Raw genomic sequence first — 23,741 nt, 5'->3', positions numbered from 1 at the left:
ACTTAGACGCTGCTAGCATTTTCAGTACATTCAACACTTAAAAGACTACTAAAGTCCGCTGAGGGCTTCTATTGCAACTTAATGCCCGCCGAGCTTTACCAGTTAATCCCGTTTTGAAAGCTAAAAGTCATCAGAAGAAATTGTGAAAACATCTTAAAAAACGCAGCGCACCAATCCAATCCGAATTCTTTGAATCGTAAAAGGTATAAGTTTAGATGAAGTTCGCTCTTCATTTAAACAAAAAAAACCATTATTAATCAAAATAACCTAAATGTAAATGAGAGCATTTCCACTGATCAAGTGAAGAAGTCAATTTCAAAAAATTGAGGCGAGCTCTGGACGATGGTCTGGGCATTGTTTTGGGTCAGGGTAAATTTGTGTCGGAGTATAAAATTGGTCTGATCAGAGATCAATTCTGACTGAACTTCCACCTGGAATTTTGCTCACTTTTTTCAGTTTCTGATCGCATACTTTGTTCAGCTCGTAAGATTGGTGTCAGAAATTCCTGGGCAGAAAAATTTAATGACAAGAAATAACTCGATCATATTATCGCCAAGAACTATGAACGTATGGAAGTAGTGTGCCTGTCTATAGTAACCAATCACGGTTTAAAATTTTTTAAAATATATTAAAAATTTGATTTTTATAGATTTTTTAGCTGAGTTAATATGGGTTAAATTTATTGGAGGTTTTTAGGACTGCGGAAGCAGAGCACGCTTCATAATCATCACCATCATCAGCACGGGGAGGGAGGAGGGGGAGGGGGAGGAGGTAACAGGGCGAGAAGTCCGTGGCTGAAGAGTGCGGGTGTCTATCACCTCATCCTAAAGATGTTCCAGTTCATGGTGAAGAGGAGCTGCACCTGTGCACCCATGATCATGATGGTCAGCCTCACCTTTTATGAATTTGATCAAGCATTAATACTACCATATATGCTACTATATAAAACTAAAAAAACTACAGTACAGCGTTATTTGTGCTAGACATGACAAATGGTGACAAGTTTTGAAATATTAAAACAGATTTTTCCCTCGTTTTCTACACTTAAACAGAAAAGATGTTTCAACATGTTTATTCTTTTACTATTAGTCATGTTTCTAATAACCGCATAAAATATTGGGTAGCAGAGTTATTTTGAGTTAATGCGCAGGATCCTTGCCTGAGGATACTTTTTGAGCGAATGAACTCCAACTTTGTCGGAAAAAAAATATAAGAACCAAACAAAATTTTAGCACAAAAAAAAACAAATAACACAAGATTAATGGTAAAAGATTCGAAAATTTCAGTGGAATGGACCAGATCAGAGTAGCCCCGAATTCTTTTTTTAAACGAAACATTTTTGTTTGAAAAACAGAAGACCAGCTTTACAAAATATGCAGCTAAAAATTAAATTGCATACCTTTTATTGTTTCAACATTTCCTTACAAATGGCAGAATATTTAGGCCAGGCTTGCTGTTTTTGTCCAAACCGAAGCGAAAGTTTTCTAAGCATGCGAAAGAAATATGAGGGGTACTAAATTGAAACTGAGATAAATAAGCGTGAACTAAAAAGTCTCTGAATTTTTAAGGGTTTTTTGACAAATTTTGTCATACTTTTTTTTCTCAGTTTGCGGTTGTCCATTTCATAGCGCTAGTTTGCAAAATGAAGCGAACCATTTTGAATTCAGAGACTTTAAATTTGAATTCAGAGCGAACCATTTTGAATTCAGAACACTTAAAAATTCAGAGACTTTTTAGTTCACGCTTATTTATCTCAAAGTCCTCCAAAATGTTTCGCTTCAAAAATTAAAAAAAAATTAAATTTTACAAAAAAATTAGTACAATTTGCGTTCTTTTCCAATTTTTCTAAAACTTTTTACTTTTTTATCCTTCTATGTCTTGGAGGTTCAAAATTATTCTTGATTAGTTTACAGTCTGCTAGTTCATGTATACAGAGCAAACGTGCTCTTCGTGGGGGCATTGACTTAATTTTCGAAACAAATTATTTTTATTTTTTAATTTCACTACTTATTTTTCTAGACGTTCGTCGTGAGCGTTTTTCCTATTTTGTTCTCTTCTTTTTGCATTTTAATGATGAACGCAGATCCACGGTGAATCAAATCTTATTGTTTATTAGCCAATTCACATTTTCAAAATAAAATTAATTGGCTTTAAACGACGATAAATTCTGTGTATGCAATTTTTCGCTTTTTTTACTTTCGATTTCTTTGAAACTGTTTTAATTTGAAAAGCCAAAAGATCTCTCCACTGACTCGAATATTTGCATGTTTGTTTTTTGATGAGCAAAGGTTTTATAATTGAAGGCGTTTGATTTTTTTGCTTTCAATTGTCAATACTGGTGTTTTTGAGTTTTTGATTTTTGTTACACTAGAATTTAGCTGACTACATCTGATATTTTCTTGTACTATCATGGGCTAGATAGACTACCACCAATATTTTGGATGTTCCATAGACTATCACCAGTTATTTGGATCTACCGAAAATTTGCAAGAAAATTTGGCCCGAGAAAAAACAACAACTCTCCCGCTTTTGTTATTCATATTTCTCTCTTGGAACAGATCTCTATTTTGTTCTCTCTCTCTGTGTTTTTTTTTATCTTTTAAATCCTATTTTTTCAAACGAATTAGTTCATGTTTACCCAGGAATTTGTGGAAAAAATTGCTCCAGTAAAACTTTGATCACCTGAAGTTGATTGCATCATTGAAAACAAATGTAACGTTGATCTTTTGCAAGAAAACAGGAAGCTTTAGTCTATATTGCAATGTCAGAAAGTTCGGTAACTTTCTCAAAAACAACTTCTTTTAGATAAAACTTGTCAAATCGTGTTCCGCACTAGAAACAATTTAAGAGTGTTGCCAACAATTGAGCGATTTGTTTCCTTTTTAAACATAAATATGAATTGTATTAGCCAGTTTTGGCTGTGATTTTCATTCTGACAATAATTTTTGTTAGTTTTTAAGCTCTCTCCCTGAAAAAATTAAATAATCAGAATTGGCGATTCAGACCCAAAACTACGGTTGGTTCACGCAGAACGAATTCTGTGATGGGTTTTTGCTTCTAAACAAAGCACCACTTTTTCAGTTTTTAATGAAAATATTACTAAACACTTCTTTTAAAAGCATTTGACACTATTTAAATGTTCAAGCCTACAGAACGCAAGACTGCGAAATGATTTTTATGAAGGCAGAAAATTTGGTCAAAAAGGAGTGTTATAATCATTTGTGTTGCATCGAGAATGTCTTTAATAACATAACGCTCCAATCCAATGTTTTGTGTATCTTAGATTTTAACCTCTATCACGTGCTTGTACTAATTGGGCAGGATGAGAAGTGAAATTGTAGCAATCGAAGGAGTAGCTTGCTCAGTATCACTATAGACGCATCTAAACTTTTTTAAAAGGAGCTAAATTTTTTACTGCATAAAATTTGGATCTCTTATCTTTCGCCCTCCTGCTCCCTTGCTCCCTTACAAATGTATGACAGGTTTCTATGTAGCACTTCTCCGCTCCTGTAATCAATATAATCCAATCATCTCTCGAAGAACGATCAGATTGCGTTAAAATAAGTTAAAATAAACTCCAGCTGTCTAAAAAAAATTCATGAATCATGGAGTATCTCAATGCTCATTTTTAGGAATATCAATTTTTCTTTACACGTTTAAGATTTCTCGCAAAAACTCAAAGATGACTTTGAGATTGTACAATTTGGAGACGATACTATTATATTATGTCGATATGAAGCAAGAGCAAAAACTGCGAAAAAAATTGAATGTTTTTTTTGCTGGAAACAGACAGGTACTTGATGAGAAATGAAATAATTTTTGATGCTGATAAAACAGCTACTTTTTTCTCTACTCTTTAAAAAGAACGAAAAAGGTACTTTTAACAAGATTTTAAAAAATCTACTGAAGGTTGTCGTTACTTAGGGATACACCTTGACCTAAACATGCCATTTGAACTACATCTAAGCGTAGTTTTATGCAAAATGCCGGCCGCTACTCGCTCAATATATTTGGTAAAAATTATGTAGCTTTGGAAATCAGACCGGATGTTTTCAAATCTTATATTCTTTCTCATCTTTCGCACAGTGGAGTAGTTTTTACAAACAATGTCATTAAATAATATGCAACATATAAATTGACAGATTAATTGGTGCATGACTTCGTTATGTTCGTCATAGGTATGACCGTCTTATTTTTCTCAAATCAAATGTCCTTCCAGCCGAATTAAAAATTCCATATTTTGGTCTGTTAAACTTCACACAAACTTGAGTTGGTAGGGTACAGCAGAAACTTTTGAAAGATGTGCAAACCGCCTTCAGTTACAACAGATCATGCGGACAATGAGCTGATATAGGAACACAAAACTATATTAAGCAGAGTAAAAAATCTTTGATTTTGAAGAGCATCCCAAAGAGGAATGTTAGTGTGAAGGGGAAATAATTTGTTGCAATGTCAGCATGAAAATGTTCCAATAGACAGACTATTAGGATCAATCGGTTCCTACTTTTATATATAGGAACGAACAGCTTAATAGGCAATATCAATCAATAATCAGAAGTTCGTTAATAGCTTCATGTATAACTTCTATTATTTCAACATATAGTATTTCTGATTACTTTAAAGGCATGTAAACTTTAATCCTTCGGTTATGTTATTAACTTAAATGTTTGGAAAAAAATAGCACGTGCGCCTGCAGGCGTAGAAGATATATGCCCAGTAAGCTGGGGTGTCGAAACAGAATAGGTCCAAAATTTTTTCTTTTCATCCAAGTTACCTTCATTTTTATGTATGTACGTGTACGCAGGTGTGGGGTATTACGTATCACAACTGGATGACTTTCGTGCTGTTGATCTGGGCTTCTTGTATCTGGATGTGGCCCAACTCCAGACAAGCAACACTTACCACGTCATCTCTACTTGTAAGTCAATTTTTTATTGCCTTGAAAGTCGAGCTCTAAATTTATATTTGCTTATTGTTTATTTTGACGCCCTTTTCATTTTTAATCTGGAACTTACTGGGTATGTAAATTTAATCCCCTCGCCACATAACAACACATAATTTGTAACTGTGGGTCAAAAAATACGGGGGTAAAAAATGGCAGTTGCGCCCCTTCCTTCCATTCTAGTAAGTTGAAACAAATAATTGAGAAAGGTTTTGTTTGCAATAACCGATTTGAGTAGTTTTAATTCTTCAGGTCGTGTATGGGAACTGTCTTCTAATCCTGCAGTATATCTACTCCCTCGACCTGACCAGAGAAGAGATGCCACGTGCTTCCTCCCAGCGGAGTGGTCCCAACCCAGACACACACAGCAGTAGTGGAAGTAGTGGCAGTAAGGGCACTAGTGGGGGTGGCGATGATGAGTCATCCTTTGATCTGGTACAGGTGGGACTGGTCGAATATCAGTACCCAGTCAGGCATCTCGCTCTTCAGGTTAGTTTAGCGAGACCCATACATTCTGTGGGGGGGGGGGGCTCCTTTATTTTGTAATAAATTATGGTCTCACAAAAATAGTGATTAATTTTTTGAATAAATTGAAGTTAAATGCGGAAAGACTCAGCTACCGTTTAATCGGAAAAAACGGTATTATTTTTAAGATCTATACTTTTGAAATGCTATATAGAAATCGTTATCAGTTGCTCCCGACCAAAAAGTAGTCAAGAGTGTCTTTTAAGCGCAAATTTTTATAAAATTTATAGATTTTATTCTAGAATTTTTAATACTTTAGCTAGCTCGCTTGAGTGATTCATAACGTTTTGAAAAACACATTTGTTGAAATCAATGATAAAGCGAACATTGTAGAAAACGTAAATAAATCGAAACAGAATTGGCTGAATCCTTGATGCAAATTTGTGGAGACAATATGAATGCGTAAATTGTCGACTAATCCCCCCCCCCCAATCAAAGGACTAGTTTAGAGTCGGCAAAGAGATCATAGGATCAGAGTCAATAAATTTTCACCATTTTACGCACACTTAAAATGCGAAAACTACCGAGAGAAAAATCAACGTCTGAGCGTGTCACCGTTTTTCGCACTCGCTTATTTTCCTGATTTTAATACATGTGTGCGGAAAACAGCGACCATGCTGAGTATATATACTCAGTACGGTGTGGTTTTAGTTTTGTAATGTTTAATATTTCGTCAAAAGAGGCGCGATAAACTGGTAAAGCCTCATAACTCTTAGGGCAACTCTATTCTGTAAATAACTTAAATAGAGCTTTAGTAAACTTTACGTTTGAGGAGGCAAATAGTCAAGGTTTGAGGGATTTTGGCATGGCATCACTTTTTATCGCACCATCACACCGCAGTTTCGATCTCTCCATCTGAGACTGGCTTCCTCATGTTCAAGATAGCTGCAATAATGTCAAAGACTGTAGTTTTAGAGCAATTTATTGACCGTAGCCAATTAAAAGACTGATAATAATCTAATAAATTTGGACGCCAAATGTAGATGCTTTAGTCCTGTTATTGTGTGCCACATGAGTGAAGATGAGCTCCTCTTAGTCGGATCTGCAAGTTTTCCTCTGTTTGACCAAACTTAGCTGTGATAATTGCCCCACGTAATAGTTTTTGACACAAAAATCATTCAAATCAAAAAAGTCAGTTATCCAAAAAGCGATTATTTTAAAAATGGAACCCCAGAGAAATGTCAAAAATTTCAGTTTTTATCACTTGTATAATCCTACAAATATAATTTGCAAGAGTATAAACTTTCATATGAAACTTGATGAAAGAACATTGATCTCCTACAAATTTGCTCATATCAGATCTTTTGTGATTGAAATAATCTCGACACCGAAAACAAATGAAAACACATCAGATAAAACTTAAAAACAGTTACCATTTATGAGACTTGTATTACCAAAATCACAATCCAAAGAATTTTCATAAAGTGAAATCTCATTTGATTATTACTCGGAACTTTTGTTGATTAGCACGTGACCATATATTGATTGACAATACTTATATGAATAATAGCGATCTCGATTAAAATGCTTTAATTTACAATTACATTAAACCCATTTAAAAACAATAATGAAAAAGGAATTGAGAACAATTTGCCGTTATAGCAATAAATATTGATATATTTGTCAATTATAGTGTATTATTATGTAAGATTTTAAGGGTTACTCTGCAAAAGTTTACTGCTCAACAGACTGAAAACCTCCACCCAGACCTGGCCGTACGTAAACAAAACCGCTCGACCAATATTGGTTATTTAAGGACCACCCTCAACAAGTATAAGTCACGGAATGACCTTAAACCAATTAAAAGATTGTGCTCAACTAAGGCTGAAATTTAAACTCGTATTCTAGACTTCTGACTAATAAAACTGCTGGCAATATTTTTGCATTTTCTTGCGTACCCTAAAAAACGCATATTATATATAGTTCAAAATATCGTCAATAAGATTTTGGTGACCTGTGAAAAGAATTTGTCCAGACTTTAATGACGTGTTCGGCCGTTAAACTGAAGTCAACATTTAGCCATTAACACCATTGACTGTATAGGTCTTTTGATGACATCCAAGCGTTGATTAGGGAAGTAAGCAAGTTTGCTACTTGAGCGGCTAAGGAAATAAAAAAAAATGGTTAGTGTACCTCACAGGTGTAAATATCTTGAAGAACACATGTTTCAACACAGGAAACGACATCAATTTGAAATCGAGACCTAATTTGAACTCAAAACTGGAAACAAATTCAACTATTACTGAATTTTAATGGACTCTTGTAAAATCCAATATCTTATCAAGAAACCAATATTTTATTTCAGGTGATATATTGCTTCTTTTTCTGGGGCACATTCAGACACTTCAAACGTAAGAGGGAGAAAAAGGTGACAATATCCAGACTCACCACCACCCCCGTCCTCTCCGCATCCGGCACTGCCACCATCAACAGCAGCACCAACCCCTTCTATGGGGCACTGGGTGTAGCGGGGGGAGGAATAAACGCATTGCAGTACCCTCAGCCACTCTCATCCATATTTGCCCGGAACCCTTTTCCCACTGCTTGTAAGTTCATTTAATGTAGGAAATAAGTTGTGACCAAACGTATGAACTAAGTTTCGTTCAACATCTTGCTAACATTATTATTTAAAAAAAAACATTGTTAATTTCTTCTAATACACATAAGATTAAAATGCGAATGATTAGATAGGAAATAAGACCCAACGGAAATAAACCTCACTTTACTATTAAACAGCCGCGCATTTAGCGCGTTTGGCCATGCCTCAGCAGCCCGTGGGACTTGATATGAAACTAACACAACCGAAAAAATTATCACGGCCGAAATTCAACTTTAAAATGGGGGTTTATTTCCGTGGGGGTTTATTTCTGTGGGTTTTTTCCCGAGGGGTTTATGTCCTATCTAAAGTTAAGTATTTTTTTTCCGTGGGGGGGGGGTCTATTTCCTAGACCCATTAAGAGGCAATGTACAGATAAAAATATATCATTAAGCAAAATTGAAAAATTATAAATTGTTTATTTGAAGAACTTGACCTTACATATGTAAAAGCAAGCATAAAATTCTTTGCACATTTTCTTTTTGTACAGCGCGAAGATTTAAAATTTAACTAAAAATTAAAATCGAATGGTTTCAATGACATCACGTTTTTATTTGATCATGTCCAAATCGCTCTGACGTGGATTTCAAAAAGAACGTATCACGGTTTGCTGACAGCAAAGAATCAAAATTGATCACAAAATTTGATCACATCTAGAGGAGTCATAACCAAAAACCTCATCAAAAATAAAGCTTGAAAAAAATTATGAATCGATATCATTGTGTCCATCCCTCCAAGTAATGTATTGCGGTTACGAAATTATACCAGACCTGACTTCTTTTTTAAGCCAATTTTAGTGGATAAGTTAAGTGGAAAAATAAGAAAATTGATATCAAGAAAAAAAAACCTGCAAACAGAATATTTAGTTAGACACTTCAACTTTTTAATTTCTTCGAGAAAAAATGATACGCCAAAATTTTTAATTAATTCACATTCCTTGCCTTTTCATGCAGTCAAAGTGCTTATAATGGTTCTAACTTCATATTAAATAGTTCTGACTAGTGGTTTGACTAGTGTTATCTGTGCTTTTTCAAGATAGCTATATTGCAAAAGATTACTTGGTTTTTTTGTAGAAAACAAAAGTTTCAGAATCTAAGTATTTGCATTATGTCAAAAAAAATGTGACAAGGAAATTGCAATGCGAAAAGACTTCAGAATTTATGTTTTATCTCATTCTCCCTGGCTTCTCCAGTATCCTCGGAATTGATCTGAAAACATCTGATCTTTCAAGCTCGTTTCCTGAAAATAAAATGCATCGACGTCGCCGCAAAATATCATCGACTTCGGCACCAACAAGAAAAAAGCGCATGGACTTTTCTGCACTAACAAACTTCTCCTTTTTTATTCGTATTGCTTTCATTTCAAGAAACTGAAAGCAATATTAACACGGCTGCCAATTGATTTTCATCTGACGACAGCTTGATCGTGAGCAGCACTTGTATAACTATACAACATTTTTAAGGAAAAAAGTAAGAACTGCATTATTGCCTATCTTTTCGGCGAAATATATATTCGTAATTTGTTTTAAACACAATACGGGTTAATTTTTCCGCTGATGTGGTCCTTTTTCAGTTCTGCTTGGCATCTAAGAGGTGTAAGACTATTATTTGATTTGATTGAAAGAAAAACGAAGTTTTCAAAAATTGATAAAATGTTTAATTTTGCATTGACTATTCAACCAGAAATTAATTATAAAGGGTCTATGAACAGAATGTTGCTATAGTGAGTTGCTTAAGAGTGGGAAATTATTTGTCATCTGTTCCTTGAGCTTTTGAAGAAACTAAAAAAATAATAATAACGTTTGTTTGACTTTTTCTCAGATTTTGTTTTGAAATCAGCTATTTTCCTGGAAATTAATGTCTTATGTAAAATTAATAGACTGATAATTTTTTAATCTAGTGTTTCTGTTCATTACGAACGTTTGAGCTCTAAAGAAACGTTACTTTGAAATAGAAGAGAAACTCTACGTTTTAAAGAAAAAAAATTTTCCAGCACATTTTTGGAAATACGAGTATTTAGTCTCAATTTGTATTCATCAAGAATTTCAGCGTTTGGCTCTATCAATAAATGAAATCATAGGTGCTGATTTTATAAATTAGTTTTAAAAATTTGTTTGTTATTGAACCTGTTTTTACATTCAGCAATTTTGTCAGTTTTAACCTAAATCCATTTTGAATTAGCCAAATAGGTGCCGGTCTATTTCTTTACTTTTCTATTTTTCGGTGTAGTCAAGACCTTCATTCAAAAATTGTAAAACTGGGATGGAAATTTTAGGTGCGGAAGCACATGACCGATGATCATTGTTTCATTGTCAGTTCATCAGTCCTTTTAAGCAGAAACTTTTGTTCAGATTTTTGGTTATGATTCTTTTGGAAGTGATTAATGTTTTTCATCTTTAAAGCTTTTGTGAAAACAAATTGACACGTATTTTTTGGAACAGCAATCTGCGGTGTATTTTAAATAATGATCCACAATGATCCACGGAAATTTGATAAGTTATCAATTTAATATACATGATACAAAGATTACAAATTAACGCGATATAATTGTTAAGTTAAATTGCAAAGAATTTCTTTAAAAATTGCGCGAGGTCTGTTGATACTATTATCTAGTATTCGGCAACTTCGTCAAGTGCTTTTTGGACTACCGCAAATTGTCCAAATTTTGAAGAAATTCACCCCTTCTTCAAGGTTTAATCATTATGTATAATTTACATTAACCCTGTTGAATTAATCAACTCAGAAAAAATTGTCAACATACGAGCCAGATTCGAGATTAAAACTTGTTCCATAAATGAACACACCTATAGTCTTAACAAGACATTAGTTATCTCATATTAACATCATCAATTATTACCCGTACTGCACGTGAACTTTCCGTCAAGCTGCGCAACACATTTATTTATCCCTAGTCGGATAAAATACATGGCAAAACAAAATGCCAAAATTCCCAAACCAAAGTGTTCACGTCACAGTCGAAATTAAGTTTTCTAACCCAGGAGATACGCATACCTATTGAATCAAAACTTGAAATACCTTGGCAAGATTTTGATAAGGTTCTGGGTACGGGATCCGTTTAAGTGCAGCCTCATCACTGTAACTCTAACCAATTTATGTTTTGATTGTTTAGCGTCTGTTCCGTTATTATTGTTTATGTTTGTTTACCTTGTGTTGTTTGTTTGTTTCTTCTAGCCCAGAGTCCTACGTCAGGTGCATTAGCCATTCAGAGTGCTATTGTGCTGAGTGAGTTGCACATTTAACCATATCAACTGCTGCACAATTCAATGTCATTATTATTACTAACCAATCAAACATTACAGAAAAAAAATCATTACAAGCACTTGGCCTAATCCAATTACATTTACTTGCGTAAAAGATGTCACGGCCTGAAATATTCAGATCATTTCCCGTTAAATTGAAGCGTCCTCTCCTCCTCCTCTCCCACCCTCCCCTCCCCCTTCTTCTGGCTTTTTCCTCGTCTGCTTGGCCCCGGTCCGCCAATATTCCTCACCCCCGTCTGCCGTTACAGAGCACGTGCAATTACCTAATTGTTCCGACCCCACTTGTGGGGGGAGGAACTAAATACTCAAATGGGTTTTTTTGTTCAGACAATTTTCGCCGATCGATATATTCATCGTAGAGAAATGTGAGTGGTATCATCAAAAAGCTCGTCCAGCGTAGAGCCGGGAATTAAAAAGATCTTTTTGAATTTCGTTTTTTCCGAGGAGTTATCGAGGTTTAAAGTTTTTTGTGAACACAGGACATTTGGCATGATTTTGTTCACTTTTTAGCTTAATTTTCGTTCAAATTAGGATTTTTTCTATAAAAATATGAATTCAAGATTACATTTCAGCTACAGAATAAAACCTTTATTCATTCCTAATAGACGAAATGCGACAAAAATGCTAGTTTTTGTCTCATGGTTAAGTTTACTATAAAAGATAAAACTCGAATCGTCTTTGAGAGCTGTTGTTTTAGAAAAATTTTCCCAATTTTTTTTTTATTTTTGAAGTCACTTATAGACTAGTCACATTCCATATCAAGATTCAGTTGATGAAAAATCTCAGTTAAAGTCAAATGAAGCTCAATGAACAAAGAATTCGTTTTCAAGGGATCGCACTTTTTTTCTTTTGGCTTCTACTCCTACTTTTCGTAAAATGAAATATTGAATTGCTTTTTGAGATTTTACTAACGTTTTGAAGTCTTATAGCACAGACTCGTTGACTGAAAAAGAAATCAACTCCCCAATGAGCATAAAGGGAACCTACCTAGTGCTTTGAGTTGACAGCTAATGGCTGTTAAGACATTAAAAATAACTTTTCGAAATTTCTTTGAACATTAACCAATCTTAAAACAATTTTTTTTGAAATATATGTCGTTTTCATTCATCTTTAGGAACTATTTCCTTTCTAGAGCAACCAAAATTAATCTGGATAGCCTTTTTGACTTCTAACTTTTGGTTTTTTATTACTTCGATGCCACGAGTTCTCATATTTTTTAAAAATTTTTTGGATACTTTTTTTCATTATTTTGATTTCTTTTGAAAGGTTACAGCATTATCATAATACTGATAGTTCTCATTTGTTTAGAAAAAAACGTTAAATGAATCATAAAGAAAATTTCAAGAGAAAGGCTGATTGTTTAAATGGCTTCGACAATTTCTCGCACTTTTCTATTGAATTTTTGCTTTTTGCCTGTCTTTGTTGTTGTTTTCATAACCATAAGACATATTGTGACGGATTTTTGATTAATTATGCATAACAAACACCATAGTCTTCCCATTCAGACATATTTTAGCGTATTTTTGGATTTCCTTTGAAAGCTATTGAATTTAATGGCGTTGATTTTACGTGTTTTTCGTAAAAAAAATTTTTTGGTTTTGATATACTTATTCATATAAGTCTTTTTTTTAATCAAAGAAGAATCCCATTGCCGTTAAAAATTATTGAAGATAAATAATTTTTACTGAAAAAGTTCACTTTTTAATGGTTTTGACACTTTTCTCTCTCTTTTTTTTACTTTGCTGTTTTTGACCGTTTTTTATTCATTTTGTAGTCGTAAATCGCTGTGAGGTCTCATAAGCTTCTAATTGGAGATTGAAAAACTGATGTTTCTCAATGCAGTCAATTCATAGCGAATAGTCTTAATGTTTATGATGATATTCGTTTCTAAAATTTTTTTAAGGTTTCAGTTTTTTTTGTTCATTTCTTTAACCTGTAACTTATTGTCATCACTGAGAGGTCCCATTTGATTCCATGTAATTCAAAAATTAACGTGTCTTTTGCTATCGTTTTGTAACTGCTGTTTCGTATGGTGGATGATATTCGTTTTCATAAAATTTTTGTAGGTGGTCATTATTTGTGTTTCTTTTTCTGTTTTATTTAAGCTTATTCGCGTAATAACAGATCCCAATCATTTTCAAATAAGGACCGAGTGAACTTAATTATTTTTTCAGTATAATATAGATAACTAATATAGATAATAATTGAAATAGGAGAAACAATTTTCAGATAAAGCTAATGATTTTAACGGCTTCAATAATTTGTGTTTTCGCAATTTGTTTGTTTTTTTTTTTAGTTTTCCTAAAACTTTTGTTCTCTTCTATGGCCTAGTCTAAACAAATACAAGTCCTATCGGTTTTGTAATGACTTTTTAGTAAATTTATCAGGATTTATTTCTCTAAAGGCTCAGGGTTTTTGAGACGTATGAAGTTGTGAAACGTTTTTAAAAATGTTGATTGATTTTTGAATTTTGCCTCATTATTTCTTTTTGTCGACGTGTTACCTAGTCCCATTAGGAAAAAAATCCTGTCTGATGTGTACTTAACAAAGAGTGAATTTGTGTGGCTAAGATTTTTTGATCTCATTGCATTTTGACATTGTTACCAGGTGCTTTTAGATTTAGTTATTGAGTTTTTGGCGTGAAATTTTTGTTTTTGCTGATTTTCTTGTTTGTTTTTTCTCGTAGTCTTTTTAATGGCAGATTTCGTGAGCGCTTTAATGAGGCATTGTATTATTTAATTCATCTAGTAGTTTGAGTGTGTAAAGATTTTTTAAATTCAAACATATATTTTTGATTATCATTTGGTTGACAATTAAGTCAAAAGTGTAGATAAGCTCGGGTCGGAACATCATGTGCGAACGCACATTAACAAGTCTCCTTGTCTAGCCTTATATTTAAACCATATGCGCGTCTGAGGTTGCAAAAATGGTTGCCACTAAGCTGAGGGGTGGGGGTTGGAAGAGGAAGGGCCTTAAGTTATGCATTTGGATAATTGAACAATTACACTGAGTAAAACTATTTACGTAACCAATTTATGAGAATGTTTTTAAAGTACTTGTAATATGTGCTGTAAGTTCCAAGAATAAGAAGATTTACTAATTTTTTCCTAATACCTCCAAAGGCTTGTAATGATTCAAGACCCCTCCCACACTCAAAATATATTAATTCACAAACACTTGAAACTTTTCTTTTCTGTAATTTATTGTTCAATGTTTCTATTTTAGTCAAAGCGCATCACTCGTTTCTATTATCTTATAGAAAATTAAACAGACAAGCAAAAATTGCTCCAAAGATACTTGCACATAATTCTGCCTTTATCTGCACACATTTTGATTATTGAGTGAATAAAAAAAACTTCCCAGTTGTTTCCGTTTCTCTTTCTATTGATGTAACTTACTATGATGGCTGTAGTGTGTAGTGTTTTAACCAAACTGAACAAATTCTAATATTAATGAATTGCCAGACTTAACAATTTTTCTCAGAATATGCCAAAAGGTGTTGTTCTGACAAGCACCGAAATTAAAAGACCCTATACTGAATTTTTCCGGACCTCCCCTCGCATTGGGCAAGCTTCTTTCTCAAAATTGGGTATAAGTAAATTATGTAACTAACTTTTCGAGAGAAGGTGTGGTAGAAAAAGTCCATACGATGATGGCACCAAGGAGTCTGATCTGGACAAGGTCTGGAAAGTGGTCTGGTACATTTGGGGCCGCATTCCTTGATCACTGGTCAAATTCTTGGTAACAAGATCTGGAGGTCAAAGTCTGGGTAATAGTCTGATGAGAGACCAAGAACTGATCAGAAGCTTTTTCGATCTGGCACACTCTGGTCAAAGGCTAAAATAGGATTATCATACGCTCGAAATTGTCAACTCGCCTTTGTTTTTGAGGACACCCAGAGCCTATATTTCCGAGCGCAATATTAACAGGTGTGAGCTCGTGAGGGTCGTCTGATCATAAGTTAATTCGGTCCCGAACTTCGTCCTGGAGATTAAGATTGAATCTTATTGATTAACATTCTTGATAGAGTAAAGATACAAAGAGAAGAGCGATCTTTTCCGTTTGTGAACCCTCCCCACCCCTCCCCCCTACCTTAGTGGTTGCATATTATTTGCGCCCCCCGACGAACGTGCCATATTTCTACCTAATGATATACTGTGTAATGGCACGTTCTCTGTAAGTGCGCGGTCCATAACGTACACGGGGGGGGGGCACAAAACGGAAATGATCCGAGAAGTGCTTGATCAAAATTAATAAAGAAGGCTTTTCAAAAAAGGTAGTAGTTCAATTTGGGCGAAAAAAATCATACGAAATATTAGCCATGCTGTAAATTTTTGGGTTTAGTATGTGCATGTTCTTTGCACATTTGCAACCCCAACAACACGTGCTATATTTTTACACAATGATTTACAATGTAAAGGTACCTGTTCTCTGAATGGAGGTCAATAACTTACTGGGGGACACAAACGGAAATTATCCAAACTCTGGGAAGTGGTAAGAACATGTCTGATGCGTACAATCTAAGTGGAATCGATTATTAGCTCTATTGGTTATTTGTGTCTTTTGTTTGACACGTGCAACTGGGAGCTTAAAAAATTATATGTTTTGTAAGAAATCAATAAATTTGCGATGGAAAAACAATGAAGAATTGTCCGTGGATTGTAATCTGCCGAGACAATGCAACGATGTCCGCGGATAGTTTAGTTGGTAGAGCGGAGGACCCTAGAGAAAGCTGAAATCCTTAGGTCTCTGGTTCGAGTCAGGGGTGGGCGAGCGCATTCATTCCTCTTAGTTCAAAATTACTTGCAATTAACTGTCAATAAACTATATCTGAAATTTGGAATAAAAGTCAAAAATTTTGCCCAAATTTTTCATTCCTTTGCAAAAACCTTCCGGTGTTTTATTTTCAATCTAAAGGTTTTTCTGTTTGGCTAAAATCTTTTTTTTTCACTTTTCCTTTCGTTTACTTTGTTGTGCTTGGTCACTTTTCAAATTTTTGCTGGTGTTTTTTGGGGAAACTGAAGCTATAGAGTAAACTATATCAATTTGAGTCAAAGAATTATTTTGATTGTTCAATATTGTTAATTGTGCCTGTAGCTCAATTGGCAGAGATGAGGAGAGTTGGAAGCTCAAATACATAGGTCTTTAGATGGAGTCCGCCTCGGTGGATTTGTGCAATTTTGTGGCTCAAAATGCAAGAAACACATTAAATTAATTGTTCCCACCCACTTGTGGGGGGAGGAACTATTTACTGAAATGGGTTTTTTTGTTCAGACATTTTTGGCCGATCGATACATTCATCGTAGAGAGTTGAGACTGATATCATTAGAAAGTTCGTCCAGCGTAGAAAATGGAATTAGAAAGATTTTTTTGATCTTCGTTTTTTCAGACAAACAAAATTGCTCAAAAAATACTTGCACACAGTTCTGCTTTCATCTGCACACATTTTGATCATTGAGTGAAAAAAAAAATTCCCAGATGTATCCGTTTTTTTTCTATTGACGTAACTTACTATGATGGCTGTAGTGTGTAGTGTTTTAACCAAACTGAACAAATTCTAATAATATTAATGAATTGCCAGACTTAACAATTTTTGTCAGAATATGCCAAAAGGTGTTGTTCTGACAAGCACCGAAATTAAAAGATACTGAAGTTTTCCGGGCCTCCCCTCACATTGGGCAAGCTTCTTTCTCAAAATTGGGTATAAGTAAATTATGTAACTAACTTTTCGAGAGAAAGCGTGGTAGAAAAAGTCCATACGATGATGGCACCAAGGAGTCTGATCTGGACAAGGTCTGGAAAGTGGTCTGGTACATTTGGGGCCGCATTACTTGATCACTGGTCAAATTCTTGGTAACAAGATCTGGAGGTCAAAGTCTGGGTAATAGTCTGATGAGAGACCAAGAACTGATCAGAAGCTTTTTCGATCTGGCACAGTCTAGTCAAAGGCTAAAATAGAGTTATCATGCGCTCGAAGTTGTCACTTCTCCTTTGTATTTGAGGTCTCCCAGAACCTGTCCCGAACATCGTCCTAGAGATTAAGAGTGAATCATTGATTTATTTTCTTGATAGAATATTGATACAGAGTGAAGTGCAATCATTTCCGTCTGTGAACCCTCCCTCCCCCCGACCTTAGTGGTTGCATATTATTTGCGCCCCCTAGACGAACGTACCATATTTCTACATATTGATCTACTGTGAAATGGCACGTGCTCTCGGAGCACAAACGGAAAAGATCCGAGAAGTGCTTGATAAAGATAAAAATTAATGAAGAAGGCTTTCCAAAAATGTGTCGTCCATAGTTCAATTAGGGCGAAAAAAAATTATAAGAAATAGTAGCAATGCTGTCAATTGCTTGGTTTTAATATGTGCATGTATGCACATTTGCAACCCCAACAACACGTGCTATATTTTTACACAATGATATACAATGTAAAGGTACCTGTTCTCTGAATGGAGGTCAATAACTTACTGGGGGACACAAACGGAAATTATCCAAACTCTGGGAAGTGGTAAGAACATGTCTGATGCGTACAATCTAAGTGGAATCGATTATTAGCTCTATTGGTTATTTGTGTCTTTTGTTTGACACGTGCAACTGGCAGCTTGAAAGTTATATGTATTGTAAAAAATCAATAAATTTGCGATGGAAAAAACAAGGAAGAACCGTCCCGTCCACGGACTGTATTCTGCCGAGACGATGCAAAGGCGTCCACGGATAGCTTAGTTGGTTGAGCGGAGGACTGAAGAGGAAGCTAAAATCCGTAGGTCTCGAGTCAGTGGCGTTTGAGCGCATTCTTCTCTTTCAGTTCAAATTTACTTGCAATCAACTGTCAATAAATATTTCTGAACTTTGGAAGAATAAAAGCTTAAAATTTTGTTATTCCTTTGCAAAGACCTTCCGGTAATTTATTTTCAATCTAAAGGTTTTCCTGGACAAGGTTTTTTTGTTTGGCTAAAATCTTTTTTTTTTCACTTTTCCTTTCGTTTACTTTGTTGTGTTTGGTCACTTTTCAGATTTTTGCTGGTTTTTTCGGGGAAACTGAAGCTATAGAGTAAGCTGAAATATCATTTTGAGCCAGAGAATTATTTTGATAGTTCAATATTGTTTATTGTGCCTGTAACTCAATTGACAGAGAGGAGGAGAGTTGGAAGCTCAAATACATAGGTCTTTAGATGGAGTCCGCCTCGGTGGATTTGTGCAATTTTTGGCTCAAAATGCAAGAAACACATTAAATTAATTATACCCACTCACTTGTGGGGGGAGGAACTATTTAATTAAATGGGTTTTTTTTGTTCAGACATTTTTGGCCGATCGAAACATTCATCGTAGAGAGTTGAGACTGATATCATTAGAAAGTTCGTCCAGCGTAGAAAATGGAATTAGAAAGATTTTTTTGATCTTCGTTTTTTCAGACAAACAAGAATTGCTCATAAAAAACTTGCACACAGTTCTGCTTTTATCTGCACACATTTTGATCATTGAGTGAATAAAAACAATCCCAGTTGTCTCCGTTTTTCTTTCTATTGACGTAACTTACTATGATGGCTGTAGTGTGTAGTGTTTTAACCAAACTGAACAAATTCTAATATTAATGAATTGCCAGACTTAACAATTTTTGTCAGAATATGCCAAAAGGTGTTGTTCTGACAAGCATCAAAATTAAAATACCCTATATTGAGTTTTTCCGGGCCTCCCCTCTCATTGGGCAAGCTTCGTTTTTACAGTTGGGTATAGTACCAAATTGTTCGAGAGAAGGCGTGGTAGAAAATGTCCATACGATGATAGCACCGAGGAGTCTGATCTGGACAAGGCCTTGAAAGTGGTCTGATCGTAAGTGGCACATTTTGGGTCGCATTCCATGATCACGGGTCAAGTTCTGGGTAATAGTCTGACGAGAGACCAAGGACTGATCAGAAAATTTTTCGATCTGGCACAGTCTGGTCAAAGGCTAAAATAGGGTTATCATGCGCTCGAAATTGTCCCTTCTCCTTTGTATTTGAGGTCTCCCAGAACCTGTTATTCCGAGCGCAATATTAACACATGTGAGATCGTAAGGGTCGTCTAATCATAAGTCAATTCGGTCCCGAACATCGTCCTAGAGATTAAGAGTGAATCATTGATTTACATTCTTGATAGAATAATGATACAGAGGGAAGTGCGATCATTTCCGTCTGTGAACCCTCCCTCCCCCCCCCACCTTAGTGGCTGCATATTATTTGCGCCCCTAGACGAACGTGCCATACTTCTACACATTGATCTACTTTGTATTGGCACGTGCTCTCGGAGCACAAACGGAAAAGATCCGAGAAGTGCTTGATAAAGATTAAAATTAATAAACAAGGCTTTTCAAAAATGGTACCGTCCGTAGTTCAATTTGGGCGAAAAAAATCATAAGCTATAGTAGCAATGCTGTAAATGTTTGGGTTGAGTACGTGCATGTTGTTTGCACTTTTGCACCCCCCAACAGCACGTGCTATATTTTAGACATTGATTTACAATGTACGTGCACTTGTTCTCTGAATGGAGGTCCATAACTTACTGGTGGACAAGAACGGAAATTATCCAAATTCTGGGAAATGGTGAGAACATGTCTGATGCGTACAATCTAAGTGGAATTGATTATTATCTCTATTAGTTATTTGTGTATTTTGTTTGACACGTGCAACTGGGAGCTAAAAGGATTTGTTTAACGGGTCGAGGTTTTTGCGTAAATTTTTGTAAGAAATGCGGTGAATGCGTATAATTCTTGTAAGAAATAAGGTGATTGCAGTGAATGCGGTGAATATAATTACTTCATCGCATTTCACTGCAATTTTTACAAAAATTCATCGCAAAACTCACCGCATTTCTTACAAAAATTCACCGCACCAACTTTTGTTGCAAATTTATGTAAGGAATGCTGTGAAAGCGGTGAATGCGGTGAATAAAATTAATTCACCGCATTTCACAGCATTCCTTACAAAATTTCACTGCATAGGTTTTCCAAAATTTACTCAATCTGATTTAAATTTACAATAATTTTCAAAGATGTTAGTGACAGTTGGCGCAGTGGACTAAGCAGTTGAAGGCAGGCAGGAGGTCAGAGGTTCAAACCCGTGTGGAGACGATTCTTTTTCGTAAGAATACAGAGAACGCGGTGAAAATAAGAAATTCAACGAGATTCAACGCGATTTTATTTCACCGCATTTCACCGCATTCCGTACAACAACTCACCTCCAAACCTCGTCTAGGTCTCTGGTTCGAGTCAGGGGCGGGCGAGCGCATTCTTTCCTTTTTGGTTCAAAATTACTTGCAATTAAATCTCAAAAAAATATTTCTGAAGGTTGGAAGAATAAAAGTCAAAAATTTTGCCCAATTTATTTAATCTTTTTGCAAAAACGTTCTGGTAATTTTTTTCAATCTAATGGCTTTCCTGGATAAAGATTTTTTGTTTGGCTATTTTTTTCACTTTTTTGTTTGTTCCGTTTGGTCACTTGTCAAATTTTTTGCTGGAGTTTCGAGGGCAACTAACGCAGAAATAGAATATGCTGAACTCTATCATTTTGAGTCAAATAAGCATTTTGAAATATTGCTTAATTGTGGCGGTAGATCAGTTGACAGAGAGAAGGAGAGTTGGAAGTTAAAATACGTTAGTCTTTGGTTCAAGTCCGGGCCGGTAAAATTGTGCAATTTTGGGCTCAGGATGCATAACACATTAAATTATTAAATTTTTATTATCTGTATGCAATATCTAAAATAATATATGAATAATAATATTCAGATCAACTTTTTTGATTCAACTCCATTTGTCAACAGTTATTCAGTTCAGAAACTCAATGTAGAATTTATTACTGAAGAAAATCATGGCTGGCTGCGAATAAGGTAATTTGGGTTAGACAAAGCTACCCTAGTAGATTTTGAATGGCTATTTTACAAGACCTTGCAGATTCTTGAAAGACTATGTTTCTTGCAAGATTACCATTTTTCCTATACAAAAATTTTTTGCAAAAATTGTAAAATAATGCAAGTTGTTCAAGGTAAGCACTTGGTCTCAACTAGGGTATTTTTTGTCAATTCCTGACCACCTCTTTCAAGTTAATTTTTTTAAAAAAACTGACCTCTTATTCATGTGATCTCTGTCAGCTCAACTTACTGCTAGCTCCAAAGTAATTTATTTAGAAAAAAAGACTAAGAATAAATTGCTCTTTCTTTCCTATGGAAGGCAAAAAGAAGACTTTCTTGAGCTGTCTCTTTGGAAAAAGAGGATTTACTAATGAAGATTTACTAAAGTGGATCAATAGCTTTTAATAATCTAAAACATGCAAATTGCTCTGTTAAGATATAAACCTTTCGCAGAAGATCACAAGGTCAATTGCTTCGACAACAAAAAACCACAACGTATACAAGCTATCTTTTGAATTGTGTTTCAACACGTATCGAGTATTGCCTTTCGCTGGAAAAGTACAGGTTGAAATGAATTTCATCTAACCTTAACCTAATTGCAAGCATACTCAAAAATTGAGACTCTTTATGTCATCCTTTTTGTAAACGCTTTTAATATATAAAATGTTAAGCTCTCACTATCTTGGTTTTTCCTGTTTCAACTAGATATCTGTAAATAACATTCATATCTCACTGGTTACGATATAAAGTTTTATGGAAATACATTTTGTTGTAATTTTAAAGAAAAATTTTGAATTAACTGAGTAAACGAATCCCGGGTCGGTAGAGTTGTAAAAATTTTGGCTCAAAATGCATAAAACACATTGAATTAATTGTATTTTTATTATCTGTATGCAATATCTATAATAATATATGAATAATACGATTCAGATCAACTGTTTTGATTAGACTCCAGTTCTCAACAATTATCCAGTTCAGAAACCCCTTGTATAACTTAATACTAATCAAAATCATGGCTGGCTGCGATTAAGGTAATTTGGGTTAGACAAAACTACCCTAGTAGATTTTGAATGGCTATTTTGCAAGACCTTGCAGATTCTTGAAAGGCTATGTTTCTTGCAAGATTACCATTTATCCGATACAAAAGTTTTTTGCAAAAATAATGCAAATTGTTCAAGGCAAGCACTTGGTTTCAACTAGGGTATTTTTTCAATGCCTGACTACCTCTTTCAAGTTATTTTTTTAAAAAAACTGACCTCTTATTCATGTGATCTCTGTCAGCTCAACTTACTGCTAGCTCCAAAGTAATTTATTTAGAAAAAAAGACTAAGAATAAATTGCTCTTTCTTTCCTATGGAAGGCAAAAAGAAGACTTTCTTGAGCTGTCTCTTTGGAAAAAGAGGATTTACTAATGAAGATTTACTAAAGTGGATCAATAGCTTTTACTAATCTAAAACATGCAAATTGCTCTGTTAAGATATAAACCTTTCGCAGAAGATCACAAGGTCAATTGCTTCGACAACAAAAAACCACAACGTATACAAGCTATCTTTTGAATTGTGTTTCAACACGTATCGAGTATTGCCTTTCGCTGGAAAAGTACAGGTTGAAATGAATTTCATCTAACCTTAACCTAATTGCAAGCATACCAAAAATTGAGACTCTTTATGTCATCCTTTTTGTAAACGCTTTTAATATATAAAATGTTAAGCTCTCACTATCTTGGTTTTTCCTGTTTCAACTAGATATCTGTAAATAACATTCATATCTCACTGGTTACGATATAAAGTTTTATGGAAATACATTTTGTTGTAATTTTAAAGAAAAATTTTGAATTAACTGAGTAAACGAATCCCGGGTCGGTAGAGTTGTAAAAATTTTGGCTCAAAATGCATAAAACACATTGAATTAATTGTATTTTTATTATCTGTATGCAATATCTATAATAATATATGAATAATACGATTCAGATCAACTGTTTTGATTAGACTCCAGTTCTCAACAGTTATCCAGTTCAGAAACCCCTTGTATAACTTAATACTAATCAAAATCATGGCTGGCTGCGAATAAGGTAATTTGGGTTAGACAAAACTACCCTAGTAGATTTTGAATGGCTATTTTGCAAGACCTTGCAGATTCTTGAAAGGCTATGTTTCTTGCAAGATTACCATTTATCCGATACAAAAGTTTTTTGCAAAAATAATGCAAGTTGTTCAAGGTAAGCACTTGGTTTCAACTAGGGTATTTTTTCAATGCCTGACTACCTCTTTCAAGTTATTTTTTTTAAAAAAACTGACCTCATATTCATGTGATCTCTGTCAGCTCAACTTACTTCTAGCTCCAAAGTAATTTATTTAGAAAAAAAGAGTAAGAATAAATTGCTCTTTCTTTCCTATGGAAAGCAAAAAGAAGACTTTCATGAGCTGTCTCTTTGGAAAAAGAGGATTTACTAATGAAGATTTACTAAAGTGGATCAATAGCTTTTATTAATCTAAAACATGCAAATTTTTCA

General features: G+C 34.6%; 1 protein-coding gene across 1 annotated transcript in view; it reads left to right on the top strand.

Annotated features, from left to right (window-relative positions):
• The window catches only part of LOC142344959 (piezo-type mechanosensitive ion channel component 2-like), a 212,454-nt gene that overhangs the window by 124,901 nt on the left and 63,812 nt on the right, over positions 1-23,741 (top strand). The window contains exons 14-18 of the mRNA XM_075397043.1: positions 697-884; positions 4,805-4,918; positions 5,195-5,431; positions 7,773-8,013; positions 11,255-11,305. Of these exons, the coding sequence (XP_075253158.1) occupies positions 697-884; positions 4,805-4,918; positions 5,195-5,431; positions 7,773-8,013; positions 11,255-11,305 (831 nt within the window). The remainder of the gene's footprint in view (positions 1-696; positions 885-4,804; positions 4,919-5,194; positions 5,432-7,772; positions 8,014-11,254; positions 11,306-23,741) is intronic.

Source organism: Convolutriloba macropyga, chromosome 8 (assembly GCF_964194025.1).
Source record: "Convolutriloba macropyga chromosome 8, txConMacr16.3, whole genome shotgun sequence".
In the NCBI taxonomy this organism is placed as follows: domain Eukaryota; kingdom Metazoa; phylum Xenacoelomorpha; order Acoela; family Convolutidae; genus Convolutriloba; species Convolutriloba macropyga.
This window is presented reverse-complemented; position numbering and strand designations above follow the sequence as displayed.